The sequence below is a fragment of the Brachionichthys hirsutus genome, chromosome 4 (assembly GCF_040956055.1).
Source record: "Brachionichthys hirsutus isolate HB-005 chromosome 4, CSIRO-AGI_Bhir_v1, whole genome shotgun sequence".
NCBI lineage: Eukaryota > Metazoa > Chordata > Actinopteri > Lophiiformes > Brachionichthyidae > Brachionichthys > Brachionichthys hirsutus.
In genome coordinates this window covers 7,704,574-7,721,831 of record NC_090900.1, presented here as the reverse complement: position 1 = coordinate 7,721,831, position 17,258 = coordinate 7,704,574, and the positions used below count along the sequence as shown (strand labels likewise).

General features: G+C 42.7%; 3 protein-coding genes across 3 annotated transcripts in view; 1 reads left to right on the top strand and 2 right to left on the bottom strand.

Annotated features, from left to right (window-relative positions):
- Positions 1-874, bottom strand: part of plat (plasminogen activator, tissue) — a 4,900-nt gene extending 4,026 nt beyond the window's left edge. Inside the window, exon 1 of the mRNA XM_068760838.1 lies at positions 850-874. Coding sequence (XP_068616939.1) covers positions 850-874 — 25 coding nt within the window. The remainder of the gene's footprint in view (positions 1-849) is intronic.
- A 2,931-nt stretch (positions 875-3,805) lies between these two features.
- On the top strand, positions 3,806-4,453 carry cldn5a (claudin 5a). The gene has a single exon (XM_068760602.1). It carries the CDS (start codon positions 3,806-3,808, stop codon positions 4,451-4,453), a length of 648 nt encoding a protein of 215 aa, XP_068616703.1.
- A 6,861-nt stretch (positions 4,454-11,314) lies between these two features.
- Positions 11,315-16,598, bottom strand: cdc45 (CDC45 cell division cycle 45 homolog (S. cerevisiae)). Its single transcript, XM_068738558.1, has 18 exons — positions 16,548-16,598; positions 16,332-16,391; positions 15,592-15,684; positions 15,373-15,510; positions 15,055-15,204; positions 14,909-14,967; positions 14,765-14,813; positions 14,325-14,386; positions 14,196-14,246; positions 13,982-14,101; positions 13,763-13,894; positions 13,592-13,690; positions 13,343-13,504; positions 13,101-13,239; positions 12,943-13,026; positions 12,729-12,847; positions 11,773-11,849; positions 11,315-11,379 (listed from the first exon to the last, which is right to left on the bottom strand). The coding sequence occupies exons 1-18, from the start codon at positions 16,596-16,598 to the stop codon at positions 11,315-11,317; spliced, it is 1,710 nt and encodes a 569-aa protein (XP_068594659.1).
- Positions 16,599-17,258: the final 660 nt, after the last annotated feature.

Below are 17,258 nucleotides of genomic sequence, written 5' to 3'. Positions count from 1 at the left end.
ACACCACAAAATGGGGGCTTGGCTGTAGTTAAGTAACCTGGGGGCAAAAAGGTAGAGAGGGGGGGCAACAGTGATAAAAATATGGTACTGTTTTTAAAGCTGTGGTTTGAGAAACACAATATACGGCCAAAGACGGGGGAAAAGACACAATGAGTGGAATGAAAAAGCCTTTCAACCACGAGGAAACCAGCGGGTCTGTTTATAACACACACACACACACACACATTCAGTTTAAAGCACAGGATGAACAAGTGGGAGACATGGAGTGACAAATGTTATCTTAACATTGTGCTACTGGTGCAGCTGCGCTACACTATGATGAAGATCAGACGGAGAAACAAAGCTCCACTCCCAGAACGTAAACGACTTATTCTTTTCATCTCTATGTTTGTCTTTGGCCACAGAATATGTGACATTATATTCAGTAATAGTGAGAATATTGCAAATGAATGAACAAACGACAGATTAGATAATGGCTGATTTTAACTTACACGAGTTTGCAGCACAGATCAGACAGACGGCAGCATTTAATGCTTCATAAATTTGGCAATATAACTCATTAAATGTATTTATATATTTTAACTATAGTTTCTCAGTTGGTTTTTGGAAAAATTTGAATCTCACAATAAATAGAGTTACAAAATAAAGTGACACCAGAAGCCTTTATATCGTCCAGTCCTGTAACAAGGATTCATTGCAGGTAAACCTAAAGTGAGGTCATCACAGCTTGGTAATGAGAATCTTTAGTGAAGTTTCAGTGAAAATAAATATCAAATATCACAAAGATTGTCTTGTTATCAATATGTGGCTAGTAAGAATCAAAATCATTCTTGATTAGATAGCCTTCACGTAAGGTCAAACACCCGCTGATCATCTCTCAAAGCTCTGAAGCGGTTGGGTCGACTTGGGTCTGAACAACATGGAAGGAAAGAACCTCTTGCAGTTTGCAGAGTCAGACAGACTTCCCCGTCGATCCTGTGCTGCTGGAGTTTATGAGATGACACGGCAGGAAGGGCAAAGGTGCTGAATCACACCCTTAAGTGGTCAGACATGTTAGCCTTCTGATAGCACATGGATCGGACCCCAGCTGGGGTAACCCCCCCCCCCCCCCTAAGTGTTTCTGTAGTGAGCTTCAGCTGTCAGCCTGAGACTACAGCTGCCGAAGGGCCCATAATGTCGACCACTTAGCTAAAACGGAAGGAGCCGAAAACACAAGCAAAAAGATGGATGATAATTCTTCAATAGTGGCCCTGAGCCACATCTTAGACAAACACATAACGGGAATTGTGTTTTTCTTTCCAAATGGTATGGTGAAATTGTCTAAAAACAACATTTATTTCGTATTGATGTGCTATATTTAATCAAAAGGGTTACGCAGACGCTGGAAAGGGATATTCAGAAATCAAGACAGTTGTGCAAAATGGATCTCGAGGAAATATGTAAAAGTCAAAAGCATCGAACGGCCCGATGCATTTTATGCATTTTATACGGTCGGCTCTTCAGCACTTTGAAGGGTTTACACATTTCCCTTGTTTCTTATTCAGAATAAACTTCGGTCAGAATCTGGAAATGTGTGTAAAGAAAGGAAAGGCCTGCGGGGCTGCAACAGTACCACCACCACACCCAGACTGGGTTTACTCAACCGGGACCGTTTATACTGGGTCCGAAAGCAGCTCCCTGAGCTTCGGCTTCATCTTGAACAACTCGGTCTGAAAACGGAGTGACATTAATAAGGCGTTGGGAGCGTGCTGCCGCTACACGGCAAAGTTTAGCAAGTAACAGTTGTTATCGCGGCCGGAGTCACGTTGCATTGAGGCTTCAAAAGGCTCCTCCGTGCGTCTCCTTCTCCTTCTCCTTCTCCTTCTCCTCCTTCTTCTTTCTCCGTCCCATGCGTATAGTTACGCAAACAACTCACGAAACACAAAGACGTGTCTTACCTGAGCGTAACTTTGATATGTAGATGATTTAAAGTCGTTTTTGTTTTTTTCTTTCTCCCCTCTTGCTGTAATCCCTGCCCAGGAAGGGAAACCCGGAAGCCGTCCCAGTGAGCGGCGCCCTCTTCCCTGACGTTTGCGTTCCCGACGGCTGTTCTGCTACGCAATGGACGCCATTACGGCTCAGCGCGAGGGCAGCTCACGCGTCAAACGTCATTCCTGGCGAGATCCAACATGGCCGCGAAAGTGATACGGTTTCAGTGAAGCTGCTATATTTTGTCTTGGATGCCAAATCGCATAACGCACTTTAAAGTGTTTGTACGCTGTAATACTATCCAGTTGTGGGAAATGAGACATATTATTCTTCAACATTTACACACCGTACAATTTCTGGGTCTCATATTTTGTTTCTTTCAGCCTCTTAAATTAACTTCTAGACTTTTACGGCTCTGTTGATTAAAGTCCACTGGACGTTTCGCCTCATCCAGGAGGATTATTCAGTTCAGTTCTATTTTATGACCACGGATGTTTGTTTAGATTATATAGAAAAAGAACTTCCCAACATGAAAAAAAAGATTCTGAAATAATCTACTTAACTACTTTATTGAAAGTTTAACAAGTTGTATTCAGATGTATGTATATATCATATTAGGTTGGTTTAAAATCAACATCAAGAGCACTTTGAAAACTGATGTGTATCAGAAACAGTAAATCTTCTTCCTCTTTCAGCAAATCAACCTTCTAGTCGATTGCATGCTTAATTCTAGCAAAGTTTTTGCTGGATTCCATTCCTGCCTCTCACAATTCACCCACAAAATATTCTTTACTGTGGGTGGTTCATAATATCACGTGACCAGCCACAAACACATCAAAAAGAAAATTGACACCTGAACATAATACATTAGTAAAACCTTAAAGGTCCCATATTATACCCTTTTTACACAAGTTAATGCAGTTCTCAGGCACTTTGAAATATCTGTGACAGTCTTTGGTCAAAATAGCAAACAGATGCTGCAGGACACAGCAAAGGGGGGGGGGGGACTACAGGTCACACGCACAGCATGATCATTTAAGGAGGAACAACCTGATTTTAGCAATAAATAATAGACTATTCTGGATTGTGTGATTTTAATGTTTGGTTGAAAATCCTCCCAACCAAAGGGAACCTTTAGCACAGAGCTTTTCTGTTTCTGTAGCGCAAAGAAACAGACAGGGTTCAGGTCTGAGGTAAGAATTCCAAAATTAAAATGAAGCTCTTTGAACTTTCTGACTTACATTGCTGGTATTTAAGGCTAAGTCAATGACAGACTTATACAATTGTGTTGAATTGTTATATAGACCTTAGCCTCTACGTCATCATAATCAATTACACGATCCCTGACTTAGACAACCAAATGATTTCGTCTCCTCTACAGCTTGTAACAGCCCCTTGTGCCTTCCCTCATCCTCCCCCTCTATTCATTGTAAAAAAAAACTGTTCAAACGCACAATGCGCCCTGGACCGCTTCATTCAGCCGCACAACTTCCATGCGCTGTCATTGGTCCGTGGAGGATGCGGCCACAGCGGATTGGAGGAAAGTTTCTCCTCGGATCCATCCTCCCTCCCTGCAGATATTCGTGCTCCGATGCCTCTGATTCCAGTTGTTTTCACATCCCCTCACTAACAAAGAGAGCGCTGCCGTCGACAACGTTTTTTTTTTTTGCGTAAATGCGGGGAGCGATGCGCAACTAACGACTGGCGCTCGTATAAAGTGAGGCTGGAAGGAAGACGAGGAGATTAAAAAAAAAAAAAAACAAGAAAAAAAACACTGCAGAATCCGGAGAGAGTTGGAAAAGGTGCAAAGAGACTTGATTTAACGTCAAGAGCGAAAATGGCGTCGGCCGGGCTAGAGATCCTGGGTTTATCTCTGTGCGTAATTGGCTCACTCCTGGTGATGGTTTCGTGCGGGCTGCCCATGTGGAAGGTGACGGCTTTCATCGAAGCCAACATCGTCGTGGCTCAGACGATCTGGGACGGCTTGTGGATGTCGTGCGTGGTGCAGAGCACCGGCCAGATGCAGTGCAAGGTGCACGACTCCGTCCTCGCCCTCAGCCACGACCTGCAGGCGGCCAGGGCGCTCACCATCATCTCCTCCGTGATGGGCGTCCTGGGGCTGATGGTGGTCATCGCGGGCGCGCAGTGCACCAACTGCATCCGCGCGGAGAACGTCAAAGCGCGGGTGGTGAACTCCGGAGGCGTCGTCTACATCGTCAGCGGCGTGTTCGTTCTCGTGCCGCTCTGCTGGATGGCCAACAACATCATCTCGGACTTCTACAACCCGCAGGTGCCCCCATCCAAGAAGAGGGAGATCGGCGCTGCGCTTTACATCGGCTGGGCGGCCTCCGCGCTGCTGCTGATCGGAGGCGCGCTGCTGTGCTGCTCCTGCCCCGCAAGCGGCAACTCGGGATACTCGGTAAAGTATTCACCGACCAAGAGAGCCACGCCGAACGGAGACTACGACAAGAGGAATTATGTGTAGCGTCGTGGCTCGGAGAGACGCGGTGCGTAAAAATGACCTGCAGCTCTTTGGGAAAGCTCGCTGATGTTGGACGTTATCGTTGCACCTGCAGGTTTTTGTTTTTCTTTTAAATCTGTATTTTGGAAATCAACGGAAGCTCCCCTTCTGCTCCGGTATACTCGGACCACAAATTCGGATCCGTTTTTGTGTGTCTATGGGAGATTAAAAAAGACTGTCAAACACAAGAGGGTAGCTCACGACAAAAAAAAACGTGTGTCTTTGTGAGGTACCTGCTTTTGTGATTCGAAATTATTTGTGATGTTGTTGTTGTTTTTTTTTTTTTTAAACCGTCGTTACTGCCAAGTCTTACTTTTGTAGAAGAACTCTTGTTATCAAATGTAGGCTGAACTGCTCTTTTGCCTTGATTGTGCATTGTCAGCACAAACCTGTACAGTCAATTAGAATTGCACTCCCTTGCTTTCAAAGTTATCCATTTTCATCAGTGGCGCTTCGCCGACATGTTGAGAACTCAACCAATGTCAGGAAGATGCACGAAGAAGAAGAAAAGTATCATTAAAGCCCAAATACACGAAGAAGAAGAAGAAAAGTATCATTAAAGCCCAAATACACGAATAAAAAGAAGAAAAGTATCATTAAAGCCCAAATACACGAAGAAGAAGAAGAAAAGTATCATTAAAGCCCAAATACACGAAGAAGAAGAAGAAAAGTATCATTAAAGCCCAAATACACGAATAAAAAGAAGAAAAGTATCATTAAAGCCCAAATACACGAAGAAGAAGAAAAGTATCATTAGAGCCCAAATACATGAAGAAGAAGACAAAAAGTATCATGAAAGCCCAAATACACGAAGAAAAAGAAGAAAAGTATAATTAAAGCCCAAATACACGAAGAAGAAGAAGAAGAAGAAGAAGAAAAGTATCATTAAAGCCCAAATAAATTTCGGATGGACTTTTGTACATTGTTCTGAAGTTGAGTTTTACAAACCAATTTGGACCTGAACAGTCTCGAAATCCTGGGATTTATTACAAACACCACACAATGTTTCTGCACGGAGCACCTGCAAAGTTTTCCCATCATTTTCACTGCAGGAAGTTGTTTTTTCTTCTTCTCTCCTTCAAACATTCTAAGAGTAAACTGTTTCTGGGCTTGATTGTTTGGGTTTCATGTATTGATTCACTATTCGTGTAAATGAAAATGCAATATTGTTTCATTTTATTAAGATTAAACCGAATCTATTGTCTGAAATCTAAGTTAAAGTGTGTTCTTCAGAAAAAGGAACGGACTGATGGGTCGTGATGGTCTGAAGATGCAGAGGTGTAATACACGCAGTTCCCACCATGATCCACGAAAGCCCCACGGCGGGAGAAAGTATTTTTGGTTAGCTATAGAAATCTAGATGACAATACCCATTCAACTAAGATGGGGCTCCGCTGTTCAACTCACAATACTCCATCCCCCACCCCACCACCTCGGGCCGACCCACCCCTCCTCATCAGCAGTCACTAAAAGGCGTTCGATTTAGAGCGGTGGAGAAGTTGCTGGATTTGTCTTCCTGCGAGTCACTCCATTCACCAACGGTCACTAACCCTTCTCCCCTGTCTTTGGACGATGCAAAGACATCATCACAAGAGATACCACACCACTTTAAAGCCGTTAGACAGAAGCCCTGGATGATGTGCACTAAATCTTTTTTTAACTTCTGGCAACAATAGAAAAACACAAGATATTATATGAGAAAAAGTCTGTGGCTGGATTACAAAAGCTTATCCGTGCTTGTTTTGCTGGTCACTTAAGAATCTTAGCAGGTCATATGCCCTCTTAAAGTCGAAAATGTGGCCATGTTGTCTGGGGAGAGAGTGATCACTGTATTCCACAAGATAACTTCTTACAAAATAAAGCGCGTCTTCTACGTGTAAACAAACACTCATGTCACTTGGCAGGGTTTTGAATTAGATTTGATATGTGAATATTATTGCTAAGTCTCTAAAATATTGTCGTTAAAAGTGATTCTGGTCCTAAAAATTACATTTTAAACAATTCCAAATCAATGTTTGTTGTAATTGTGAAAGCCAATGATTTGTATTTTGTAATTAAAGTAATTATTTCTCTCATTTTCAAGGTGAAATGATTTGCGCTGTTAGAACATTTCCTTGAGTTTGTTTAGCTTCATTGCACCTGAGAAATTGTGTTTTCTTAAACGTATTAGGTTGTTGTAATAGAGTATAATCACAATATGCATGAGATAACAATGTGGGAATTGTTCAGCGCTATAATGCAGTTGAATAGTCATTCCTACTTTGAGGCCTGTATGAATATTTAATCAGGACGGCCAGTCTGGTCGGGTGCAGTGAGATGTTTTTGTCAGGTTGTTAGTTCCACTCCTCTTGTCACCACACAGAGGGTGACGATGCACAGGGTGTGTGTGTGTGTGTGTGTGTATAGAATTGGGGGTGCACCTTTAAAAGGCCCTCATTCCAATAAGGAGAAGGGCAAATAGGGCCAGCGACGTCACTCACAGGGCGCCCACATTGTAACCAGCCAGAACCTGCAGTTGCCTGGCAACACAAGCCTATAATGTGGTGGTATGGATGAGCCTAATAAAAGGCCTGGCTAGTAGACATTCCACAAAGCACTGACGCACACACACACACACACACACACACAGAGCCCATGCACAGAGGTCTAGAAGGAGGGATTTACTTAAATCCTATAATGTGACTGCAAAAAGAGCCGTAACAGCAGAAAAACTTTTACTTCAGCGTGTTCATGTTTGAGATTAAATGTTAAATGTCACCATAAATGTTGTTCAATGGAAATAGAGACATTACTGCAAAGGCCAAAAGGAGTGAAAATATTCATATATAAGCTAATTTGGAACAAATGTCAAGGCTGCTGCTGATCCCACAGAGTAGAGATGATGACATAACGCTCAGAGAACCATTTTGACCCCTAAACTTGACCTCCCTCAGACCGGCAGAGTGAAGGCCACGTGGTTAAGGTCATGTGTAGGAGCAGATCTGAGCTGCCCCCAGTAACAGACTCTCATTTTTTGGGGTGGGTGGGTAGGTTTTGCTGGGCTGAGGTGTCGTTTCTCTTGACATGAACTTTGAACTGTGAATCTGGCCTCAGGTCAGGCGAATTGAAAAGTTATTTCCCTCAAACGACCCGGCCTGATATCTAAGTAGCACTCGGTGTATTTGATCAGGTTCACAGCTCTAAGCTGCTCATGCTAGTAGATCACCAGCCAAGAGTAAATCCACGCAATCAAATTCCGCAGTCACAAAATGAACAAGACTTAATACATGTTGTTCCTGACTCAGACTTCCATGGAAGCCAGCTGGTGCACAGAACCTAAAGACTTTCCAGCTGGATGGAGCTTATCGACATATATTAAAGCCAAGAGTCATCAGGTGATTAAAAATGGAGTATAAATGTGGCTTTGTATACAGAGACCCCGTGAACTCTTTGTGTGAGAACCAATGGAAGACCAAGTTGCAGGTAAGAAATAGAGATTAGAGATGAAAATGTCTCCCCCCCCCCCCCCCCCCCCCACATGTCCCCCCACGTCCCCCCACATGTCCCCCCAGGTTTTCGGTTTGGTGACTCACGGGTCTTTTGTTGCAACCCAATAGCACGTCCAGGCTTCCTGTGCAGCGGAACAAGAAACAGGAAGGAACATGGAGGGTGTGGGAGAGGAGGAGTGTGTGTGTGTGTGTGTGTGTGTGTGTGTACACATGGAGTGTGAAGTTGTTTTAATGCACTCCCAAACAGTCACCCACACAACTTAAAAGGAACTCATATGACTGAACCCATGAACTTTATTCATCACTTTGATTTCATGTGTCTTCGTTGCTATTCAATGAAAGGATATCAAAGACTCGTGCCACTGAGGGAGGTCAAGTTTAGGGGTCAAAGACTCATGTATCTATTTACATTACATTTCTGTCAATGGATCCTCGTAAGGAGTTAATAGATGATTACACACTAGATTTAAAACCTCAAAATTGCGTTTTTATATAATGGAAATTAAAGCTCTTTTAGCTCACTTAACTGACGCAAAGAGTGATACCGGGTTTTATAGGACTTCAACCACATGTGAATTACAACTTTTAATCACGTCAAAAATGATTTTACACAGAATTTCACATCAGATGTTGTGATGGAAGGAAATCAGATCAAACAATTCATTTCCTTGTTGTGCTTATTCCATCTTTTCACACATGCATTCAAGTATTTCAAGTACCAGAAAAACTGCCTAAAATAACACTTTTAGATATAATTTTTTTCCCTATGTGACGCAACATTGAGTATTTAGATTACAAGGGTTACTTGGCTTTCAGTATTTGTCTCGATGAGAATGTAATAAAAACACGGCTAATGCTGTGAAACGAATCCCTTAAACACTCTTATAATGTCTCTAAGGTGCTTTTCTTTTAAACATTACCATATCTTTATCATTGCAATATACCAAATGTCAATTTGAAGCAACGCAACTGTGTAAATTTTACATGGAGGTTCACCGGGTTGCTCACATGGCTCTCATCATGTCAGGCGATTGTTTTCAGCTTGAAAATCCCACTGACAAAGTAGGTGACAGCCAGCAGGTGAACATTTTGCAGACAGTATTTCTTCCAGGAGTTGGTGGAGACGAAAAACAGAATAAAAGGGAATGAATAAAGGATTTTGATTCTCCAGATATCCAAGTGTGAAAATTGGCAACTGTTTGCCAGCATCTTTACAATATTAAATTGTTCGCAAACTTGTGTTTGCTGGCCCCAAGTGGACAAAAAAATTCACATTGCAGGACTAAAGTTGCCTCAGATCCCAACATATACTCCGTGTTTAAAGGGAATATTGCTTTTTAATGCAAGATCACTAAGATTAATCCACACTTATTCCTTGCCCAACACAATTTATATATCAAATTTATATAAATAATGTCAAATATTCAGCAACACCTTCCCAAAATTACAGAATACTTCCGTGTAATTTGAGACAAGCCAACAACAGTTTTACAACAACAGATGAAGCGTTTTCATCGTGCAGTGATAAATGGAGTGAGCAGTGAAGGCCTTATCTCACAAACATGAGAGAGGAGAAGACAGAACTGGGAGGTTCACCTCCTTTCATGCCTGCCTGACTGAGATCACGTTTTTGTACAGTGTAACATCACAAGGAAGCTGCGCTCAACCGACGCATGGCACAGACCCGGGAAAGCATCGACTGCAGTGAACGACGACCTCCTGCTGAGATGACCAGAGGACCTGATAGATGAGGAACGTTTGGGTGAGATCAGGAGATATTTTGTAATTAGGCATGTTGCTTCAAAAGAGAAGTAAAGGAAACACACCTGTGCTAATGCAAGGCCTTCAGAATCTCGGTACGTCAGATATCGGCTGCACGGTTCCGTTTCTGTGAACGATTCCCTCGGTGTGTGCGTTGGGTCTGCTGCATGCCACATTCCTTAGATGCAGAGCAGTGGAAAGGGCAGTGGCCCCACTTCACCAGAGGTGCAAGGGGGGGGGGGGGGAGGGGAGTGGTCCAAATGATGGGCTGATCAGGTGGATCTAAACTGCTAAGATTATTCTACGTTGTTATTGTTTGATGCCGAGCATAAAAAAAACTTTCTGAAGCAAGTTCAAACAATCCCAATTTTAATTTAAAGAAAAGCTAAATTAACAGTACCTGCATTTTCATCTTCTCTCCATATCATGCAGAGTAAAAGAGAGTTCGGCTGGGATTAGCCGTGGACCACAACAGAACACAAAAATAAAGAAACAAAACTAGCTAAGGTAGAGGAAAAACTGCAATACATATTAAAGATCATTTCTATATTAAGTCCTACTTTTAATGAAGCTGCTTCCCTAGGGGGCAATCTTCATCATAGATAAGGTCACTATGCTACGACTGTAAACATTTTCATTCTGTATCTTGATCCAGTACCTGGAAGGTTTCAGCCCAACGGCCACCAGTCGGTCTGGACTTTTCTGTGAAAGATCACCTCAACAAACTTCCTCTTGCGGGTCAGGATCTCATCCTGATCTTAATTACTCTGCAGATAACAGCTCAGACCCCACATTTCCAGTCCCCCCCTGGGATGGCAGCAAATCACCACCAGGGGGTTTGGCCTGGATGCTCCAATGTGGTCCAAGGCTGCAGGTTCTAACGTTTGCCCCCCCCCCCCCCCCCCTAATAGCCTGACAAGAGCACTTCTACTGATCCTAAGACATTCACATGTTTCACAGCTTGGCCAAAGAGGTAGTTGTTACTGTTGAAAGTCATTTGTATTAGAACACTTCTTAACGGTGCTGATGGCAGGTTGCATCTCGCACCCTGGATCAGTAACTCGTATCAGCAGTTGAGGCATTAGAATTGGACTTTGAGAACAACTTTGGTGCCAAAATAAATGCGACGGAAACTTGCATAAATATTTCTTTGCTCTCATTCCATTTCATTGGACCATCTTTCACTGAAGGACGGTTGACTTCATCTCAAAGTTATCTGTTTGAAAAGGACGGCAGGTTCAACTTGTGCAACTGCAATCTCTAACGTAAGCTCCGTCACTAGGTCAGTTAACTACTAGATAATCTTGGAGACGAAAACTCAAATAAAACGAGCAACATATGATTTATTTATCACGTTAGAAAATGTAAAAAAAAATGTGAGAGGCACTCAAAAGGAATAAAAGACAAACGTTGCAAGAATTTAAAAGCAAAAATGACACTTCCACACATTTACAGAGAGACTGTACAAAACTGATAAAAACATTTAAAACACAAAGTTCTTCATCTGGCGACTCCGCTCTGGTCTGACGCGGCTGATTGTTTTCAGTCACATCTTACAAAGATACTGAAAATGTGATCATGACAGCAGGGTGATGAGAGCATCCAGGAACTTGCTCCTGTCCTCCGTCTTCAGCTCAATGACTAAAAAAACAAACAAATCAAGACAAAAATGAATAGACGCACGAAGACGATGTGTGCACAGCTATAAGCAATCAGTTTGCTCCTTGATTTCTGAACAAACCAAAGTGACAGGATTTGTGTTGCTTTGAGACAGACGTGTCAGAAAGGACGGCGTGGAAACAGTCAACGCGTCTCACTCTGGATGTGACCGACGTGAGGTTTCACTGCAGGAACAGCAAAGCCCAACTAATTCAATTTGTGTCATGGTGCTCTGTGTGCTCAACTGTGAGTCAGGAGTTGACATCATTGAAGCTAGACCAGAACTGGAGACAAGGCTGCCACCTAGCGTCCACGGAGAAACGGAGACAATCGGACGAAACGCGTGACAGAAAAATAAAAGACAATATTACTCACTTGAGGTGTCAAAGTGGTCATGGAGGGTTCTGGAGCTGGTGCTCTCTGCAGCTTTCTCGAATGCTCGACCGAAGAAGCTTACAGAGGACAGAGAAAAGAGGAAGTTGTAGAAACTGGACATTTTCCTTTGTATGCAATATAAAATGCAACTGTAAGCATTAATTACTTCAATCTTAATTCAAATCCCAATAAAAAAAAATAATACTAGAGTGCAGACCTCTGCCCATTCCCCTCGTAAGTAGATCTATTCTACACCATCTACACGGTGATCTGGATCATCACCAAAAGGTTCTAAATTGTTCTTGGGATCTTCATACACCATGAAAAGTAAAAGTTAATCGGAGTTGATGTGTATTTTTAACAGATTTTTTCAATCCATAAATTGAGTTTTCAATGTTAAAATGTTATATTATTTTCAATACCAAAATTTTATAATCTGTTGCTGGTAACATTCCCAACATTTCCTGAAAAATTTATCAAGATCCGTCTGGAACATTTTGAGGTATCTTGATAACAGACGGACAAACGGCAGCAATCACATAACCTCCACCTCGGCGGAGGTAATTACAGAAATATATTTCATTTGCCAAGGACAATATTCAATCATCTCCAATATTCTACTCATCTTAACCCTTTCCTCCCTGACAGCCATCTGGAGCTGCTGCCCTCGACAATGATTCCACTCATGTGCCCATATCTTAAATAATTATTAAACGTAACTCACCAACTTTTATTGTTAAGCTCAAAATATATTTTGAATTAACATAAAAATATTTGTTCACCATACAATTTCAGCAAAATAATGTTTTTCCAGTTAATATTGAAAGACACTATGAATTTGTCATCCAGTTCTGGTTCTCTGTTGTTCACCACGCCTGTAGTCGGGACTTGCCTGAAGAGTGAGGTGAATTATAACGGCGGGATTAGGGAAGTAAAGGTTAGAAGTGAGGTCTTACTTCTTCTTGTCAGATGTTTCTGTCTCAGGGGGGATTCCTACAACAATGACAGTTCCCTTTTCCAAATCCTTGGGGGCAGCCATGATGAGAGGAAGCAATTTGCACCGCTTATTCCTCGTCTTGAAAGAAAAAACAAGGCAACAGAAAGAGTGACAGCAACATGAGTATTCTTTTCCCCAAAGTGAAATCAGGCTTCCTTTTCCACAATACTTACAGAATGGACGAAAGCCTTCAGGAGATACTTGCAGAGCAGGGTCAAAGCCAAGGGCTTAGAGAAGAGCTTCACATCAGGCGTTCCCTAAACATGCACAAGGAACAGAGGTGAAGTAATGAGCTCAACAGCATGTAGCGTGAAGAAGCAGCCACACATACCTCCATGAGGTAGCAGTAGAGGAAAGGCCCCTGGGAAAGGATGAGGTTGGTACAGATGCAGCTCGCCACCGTCTGCTGGATGGCTCGCAACTTCTTCTTAGCCAGGTCGATTCCGGAATGGAGACGATCAAGGTTACTCCTGCACCGAAGGAGAGACAAAAGCACAAACACTTTTCTAATCTGATCCTGAGCATTTTCAAGCATTGAACGTCTTAACTGGTACATCACTTTTGGCATCATACCTGGAAAGAGAGTCCAGAGCACTGATGAAATTATCACTGTCACTCTCATCTTTCTCGGTGCGCTCCAGCAAGGCAGCAGTAGCGTGCACCATGTCGCTGGCCAAGAAGCGGTTTTTAAAGCCAAAGTGAACGCCAAATGTCTGGATGCGGATGTCCTTCATACTGATGGGAGTGGGGCAAATTATTTCAGACCGTCAACAAGTGGATCTCAGTAGCGAGCGTTGCTCTTACAGCGATTTCTAGTCGTACCCATATTTATTGGAAGACTCCTCAATTACGTCCCTCAGGTTCCCTTTAATCGAAATATCCATGGAGTTGAATTTCTGCCGCACTTGCTTCAGCGGCAGCCTGTCAAATATCAGCCATTAAAAAGAAAATCTCTCCTCACAGGTTTACAATAATACACAAAAATGTAGTCACCCCATGTCAGCAAGGAACTCCTGGAGTTTCTTTTGCCCATTTACGGTCCAAAGCTTGAAGTTACATGACGTATAGCAGGAGTTACAGATGCTCTCATACAGAGACCAGTGCTGGTAGAGGGTTAGACGGAGGCTGAAGCAGAGGGTTAAGGATGAAAGAGCCACAGGCTTTGTACGAGCAAAAATAAATAAATAACCATGTCGGGTGAATTAAGGATACTCGTATTCAAAGGAGATCCTCATGCAATCGATGGAGAGCGAGTTCTCCTCATCCTCGTTCCGGTGGTTATGCCGGGAAACATGCCGCTGCATTGTGGCGATGTCTGTTATATATTTCATACTAAAAAAGGAACAAGGTAAATAAAATACAAATCAGAGTGGGTAAACGGCTTAATGCAAACACCTTGTAATTAGAATACTTAAAACATTCTTACTGTGTGATTTTATCGTGAACCCGCTGGTCTGTCAGCCCGATGACGGCCCACCTGCATAAAGAAGGCCACATTTTAAAGTCTGTTCTCCATTTCAATGTTTACGTCATTAAAATGCATCAGAGAGCTCACCACAGCATGTCTTTAGTGTCTTTCGTCAGCACCCATGCCAACTCAAAAAACATTATCGCAGCCTAGCAGCAAAACACAAATTAATACCTGCATCCAGAACTTCATTCAAAAATCACTAATAAAACATGTGAAAAGAAAACCAGCACAAACAGGTCGTTAGTTTGAGCCCCATCGTTTCAAAGTATCCTTGAGTTACTAAATCCCTAATGCTCATCTCAACCTGGACAAAAGGGAGGGATGTGTCAAAAAAGATTCAATAAGATCATTGCGGATAGAAAAATCCAGTCGGGAGCTGACAAAGGAAGATCTGCATGGCAGATCTCACATCATACCACTTTAATAATATTTAAATTATCCTATCTGTTCCCCGTACTCATTCTGGGCTTACAGGAGTCAAAGGTGAAAAATATAATATAAATAAATAACAATTGTCTACTCACAGAAGTCCCATGATATTCATACTGCTCATAGTCAAACAAGATTTCCCTCCTGAGATGTAAACAGAATATTAGCGTCAGGTCAGAAACCGTGAGTTCTGCATAATGAGCGCCAAACGGCCACCTCTTCTCATTAAGACACGTCACCTTCGGGCCTCCCACTCCCTCTTCGCTCGCTGCCTCTCGATCCTCCTCTCAACTGCTCCCTGACACAACATGAACAGATACACGTTAATGTCGACGGGATTCCCATTCTTCTCCGGGGGCGCATTCTCGTTCTGTGAAACACGCACTTCATCAAATCGTCTCCGTTTTCCAGACGGCTCCGAGCCTTCGTCGCTTTCATTTCCTGAGTCGCCTCCCTCTTCCTCTTCCTCTTCTCGAAAGATATCATCGTAGGAGGGAACCCCGAGGTCATCATCTTGCTTGATTAGTAGCTTTATCTGCAGATGTGAGAATAATAAGAGTTTTACTGTGGTAGAGACACGGTGTAATATTATGGTATGGTATTACTCACTAGTATTAATAATGCAAGAAGAACACGGTCTCAAAAAGTATTTAATGTGGGCTGAATTCATCATCATCATCATCATCATCATCATCATCATCACCTGGGTATCATTGTAGACATTAACCACGTCTACAGGCCGGTGAGTGTCACACACAAAGAAGATGGTGTCGTCATCTGGTTGCAGCATTTCAAGAAGGTCAACATTTGAGCCGCAGTTGATGAGAATAAAGTACTGAAACTGCAACAAAAAGAATATACTCAGGTTGACAATGTGGCAGCCAACAGGTGGCGTCGATACTCAGCTCGGATTGGATCATACCTGCTCTTTGTGTTCAAGGAAAGCAGTGCCGAGGTCCTGCCAGCCTGTGACTGGCACAAGTGTGTATTGGACCTGATCACAGTGGAACAACGCCTGCTCAAGAGAAATTAGATTCAGGAATGAACAAATAGAGGATTAGCGCATGTTACACAAAATATCTAACGGGAAGTCGAAACATAAACAATGTTTGTCAAACTGGAGAAACCATCCCTGAACAGAGGAGGACGATTCAGACACCATTGATCAGCAACATGCAACCCACAACAACCAGCCACACCTGCATGCAGCTCAACATGACAGTTCACACGAAGACAGAACTACATGTTAATGGGTCCTGATGAGTCCTGGTGATTTAGGGACTTTGTTTGTTTGTTTTTCTCCAACAAGAACACAACATCTGCATCAGGACCAGTTAGAAATAAAGAAGCCTCTGGGATGAGAGTTGAAACTTCAAGTCCAGTTCATACTGATGAATAGAAGACATCATGTAACTGTTGGAAATGGCAGCCATGTGAGCCATTGGGTGTCTAGTGACGATGGGACAGTGCAACAGGAGGAGGGATCATAACACACAGGGATGGAAACAACAACAACAACAACAAAACATTCCCGCTGATCGTTTCTAACAAACACGATGCAAAACATTTCCATTGAGAGAATCTGCCATTTCCCACGAAGGACAGGCAGCACAGGTTACAGGCAGGGGTCGATGGCTGCTAGCAGTTAGCTCATTAGCTTACCTGCAGTATCTTACAGGCGCAGAGCGCGTCAATGTCTGAGGCCACTAGGAGCGCGACTCTCTGAAAGCAACGCAGACGGATGTTAGGACAAGTCCAACATGATAATGGTTCGCGTTGCGTCTCTGAATAACGAGTGTAGCACGTGACGTCCGTAAACAGCCCTTTGTACTCCGGGTTAGCATCATAAAGGTAGCTAGCGCGCTAAAATGAACTCACCTGGTTGGTAACGACTTCATAAAACTCCTTTCGTATGTCCGTGATGAACATTTTGAGATAAATCGGTTACAAAATGCTCCACCGACTAAGATAAAATATAATTACACCGTCATGAACGGCGGGATGTTTGGGTTTGCTGTCAGACACTTCCGTTGTGGGTACACAGTTCCTCAATAGAAATGTGGCGCCAAATTCACACGTCACAACCGACCAATCACTGGGATGGATTTCATTACGTCACACGCTCGACACCGCTTCCGCTTTAATGAGAAGAAGGTTAGAACACAGACACAAAGCTGCAAACAAAAAAAGAGCGACCGGTAGTTTCCAGCATCTTTACGTGAACTTTCGTTCAAAAGTAGCAACAGAATCACAAGCCGCTTTATAACCATCGTTACGGGTTACTAACTCACTAGTGAGGTCGGTTATGGGTTATTAACTTACTAGTGAGGTCGGTTATGGGTTACTAACTTACTAGTGAGGTCGGTTATGGGTTATTAACTTACTAGTGAGGTCGGTTATGGGTTACTAACCTACTAATGCTTATATGGATACACGTTTTGTAGGGGACGTGCATTTATTTAAAGATTATTTAGAATATTGAAATTGGATTTAAATGTTTAGAGCATCGCCTTACAAATTATAGGTTGAAATACAGACTATTAATATATATATTTTCTAATTTGTAAAGTCAACAACCCAGTAGCTGCA

Coding starts and splice junctions, on each gene's coding strand:
- cldn5a (XM_068760602.1), top strand. CDS start 3,806: ATGGCGTCGGCCGGGCTAGAGATCCTGGGTTTATCTCTGTGCGTAATT.
- cdc45 (XM_068738558.1), bottom strand. CDS start 16,598: ATGTTCATCACGGACATACGAAAGGAGTTTTATGAAGTCGTTACCAAC. Junction 14,387..14,764: donor ATGAATATCATGGGACTTCT/GTGAGTAGACAA, acceptor TTTTGCTGCTAG/GCTGCGATAATGTTTTTTGA. Junction 13,895..13,981: donor AGGATCTCCTTTGAATACGA/GTATCCTTAATT, acceptor CCTCTGCTTCAG/CCTCCGTCTAACCCTCTACC.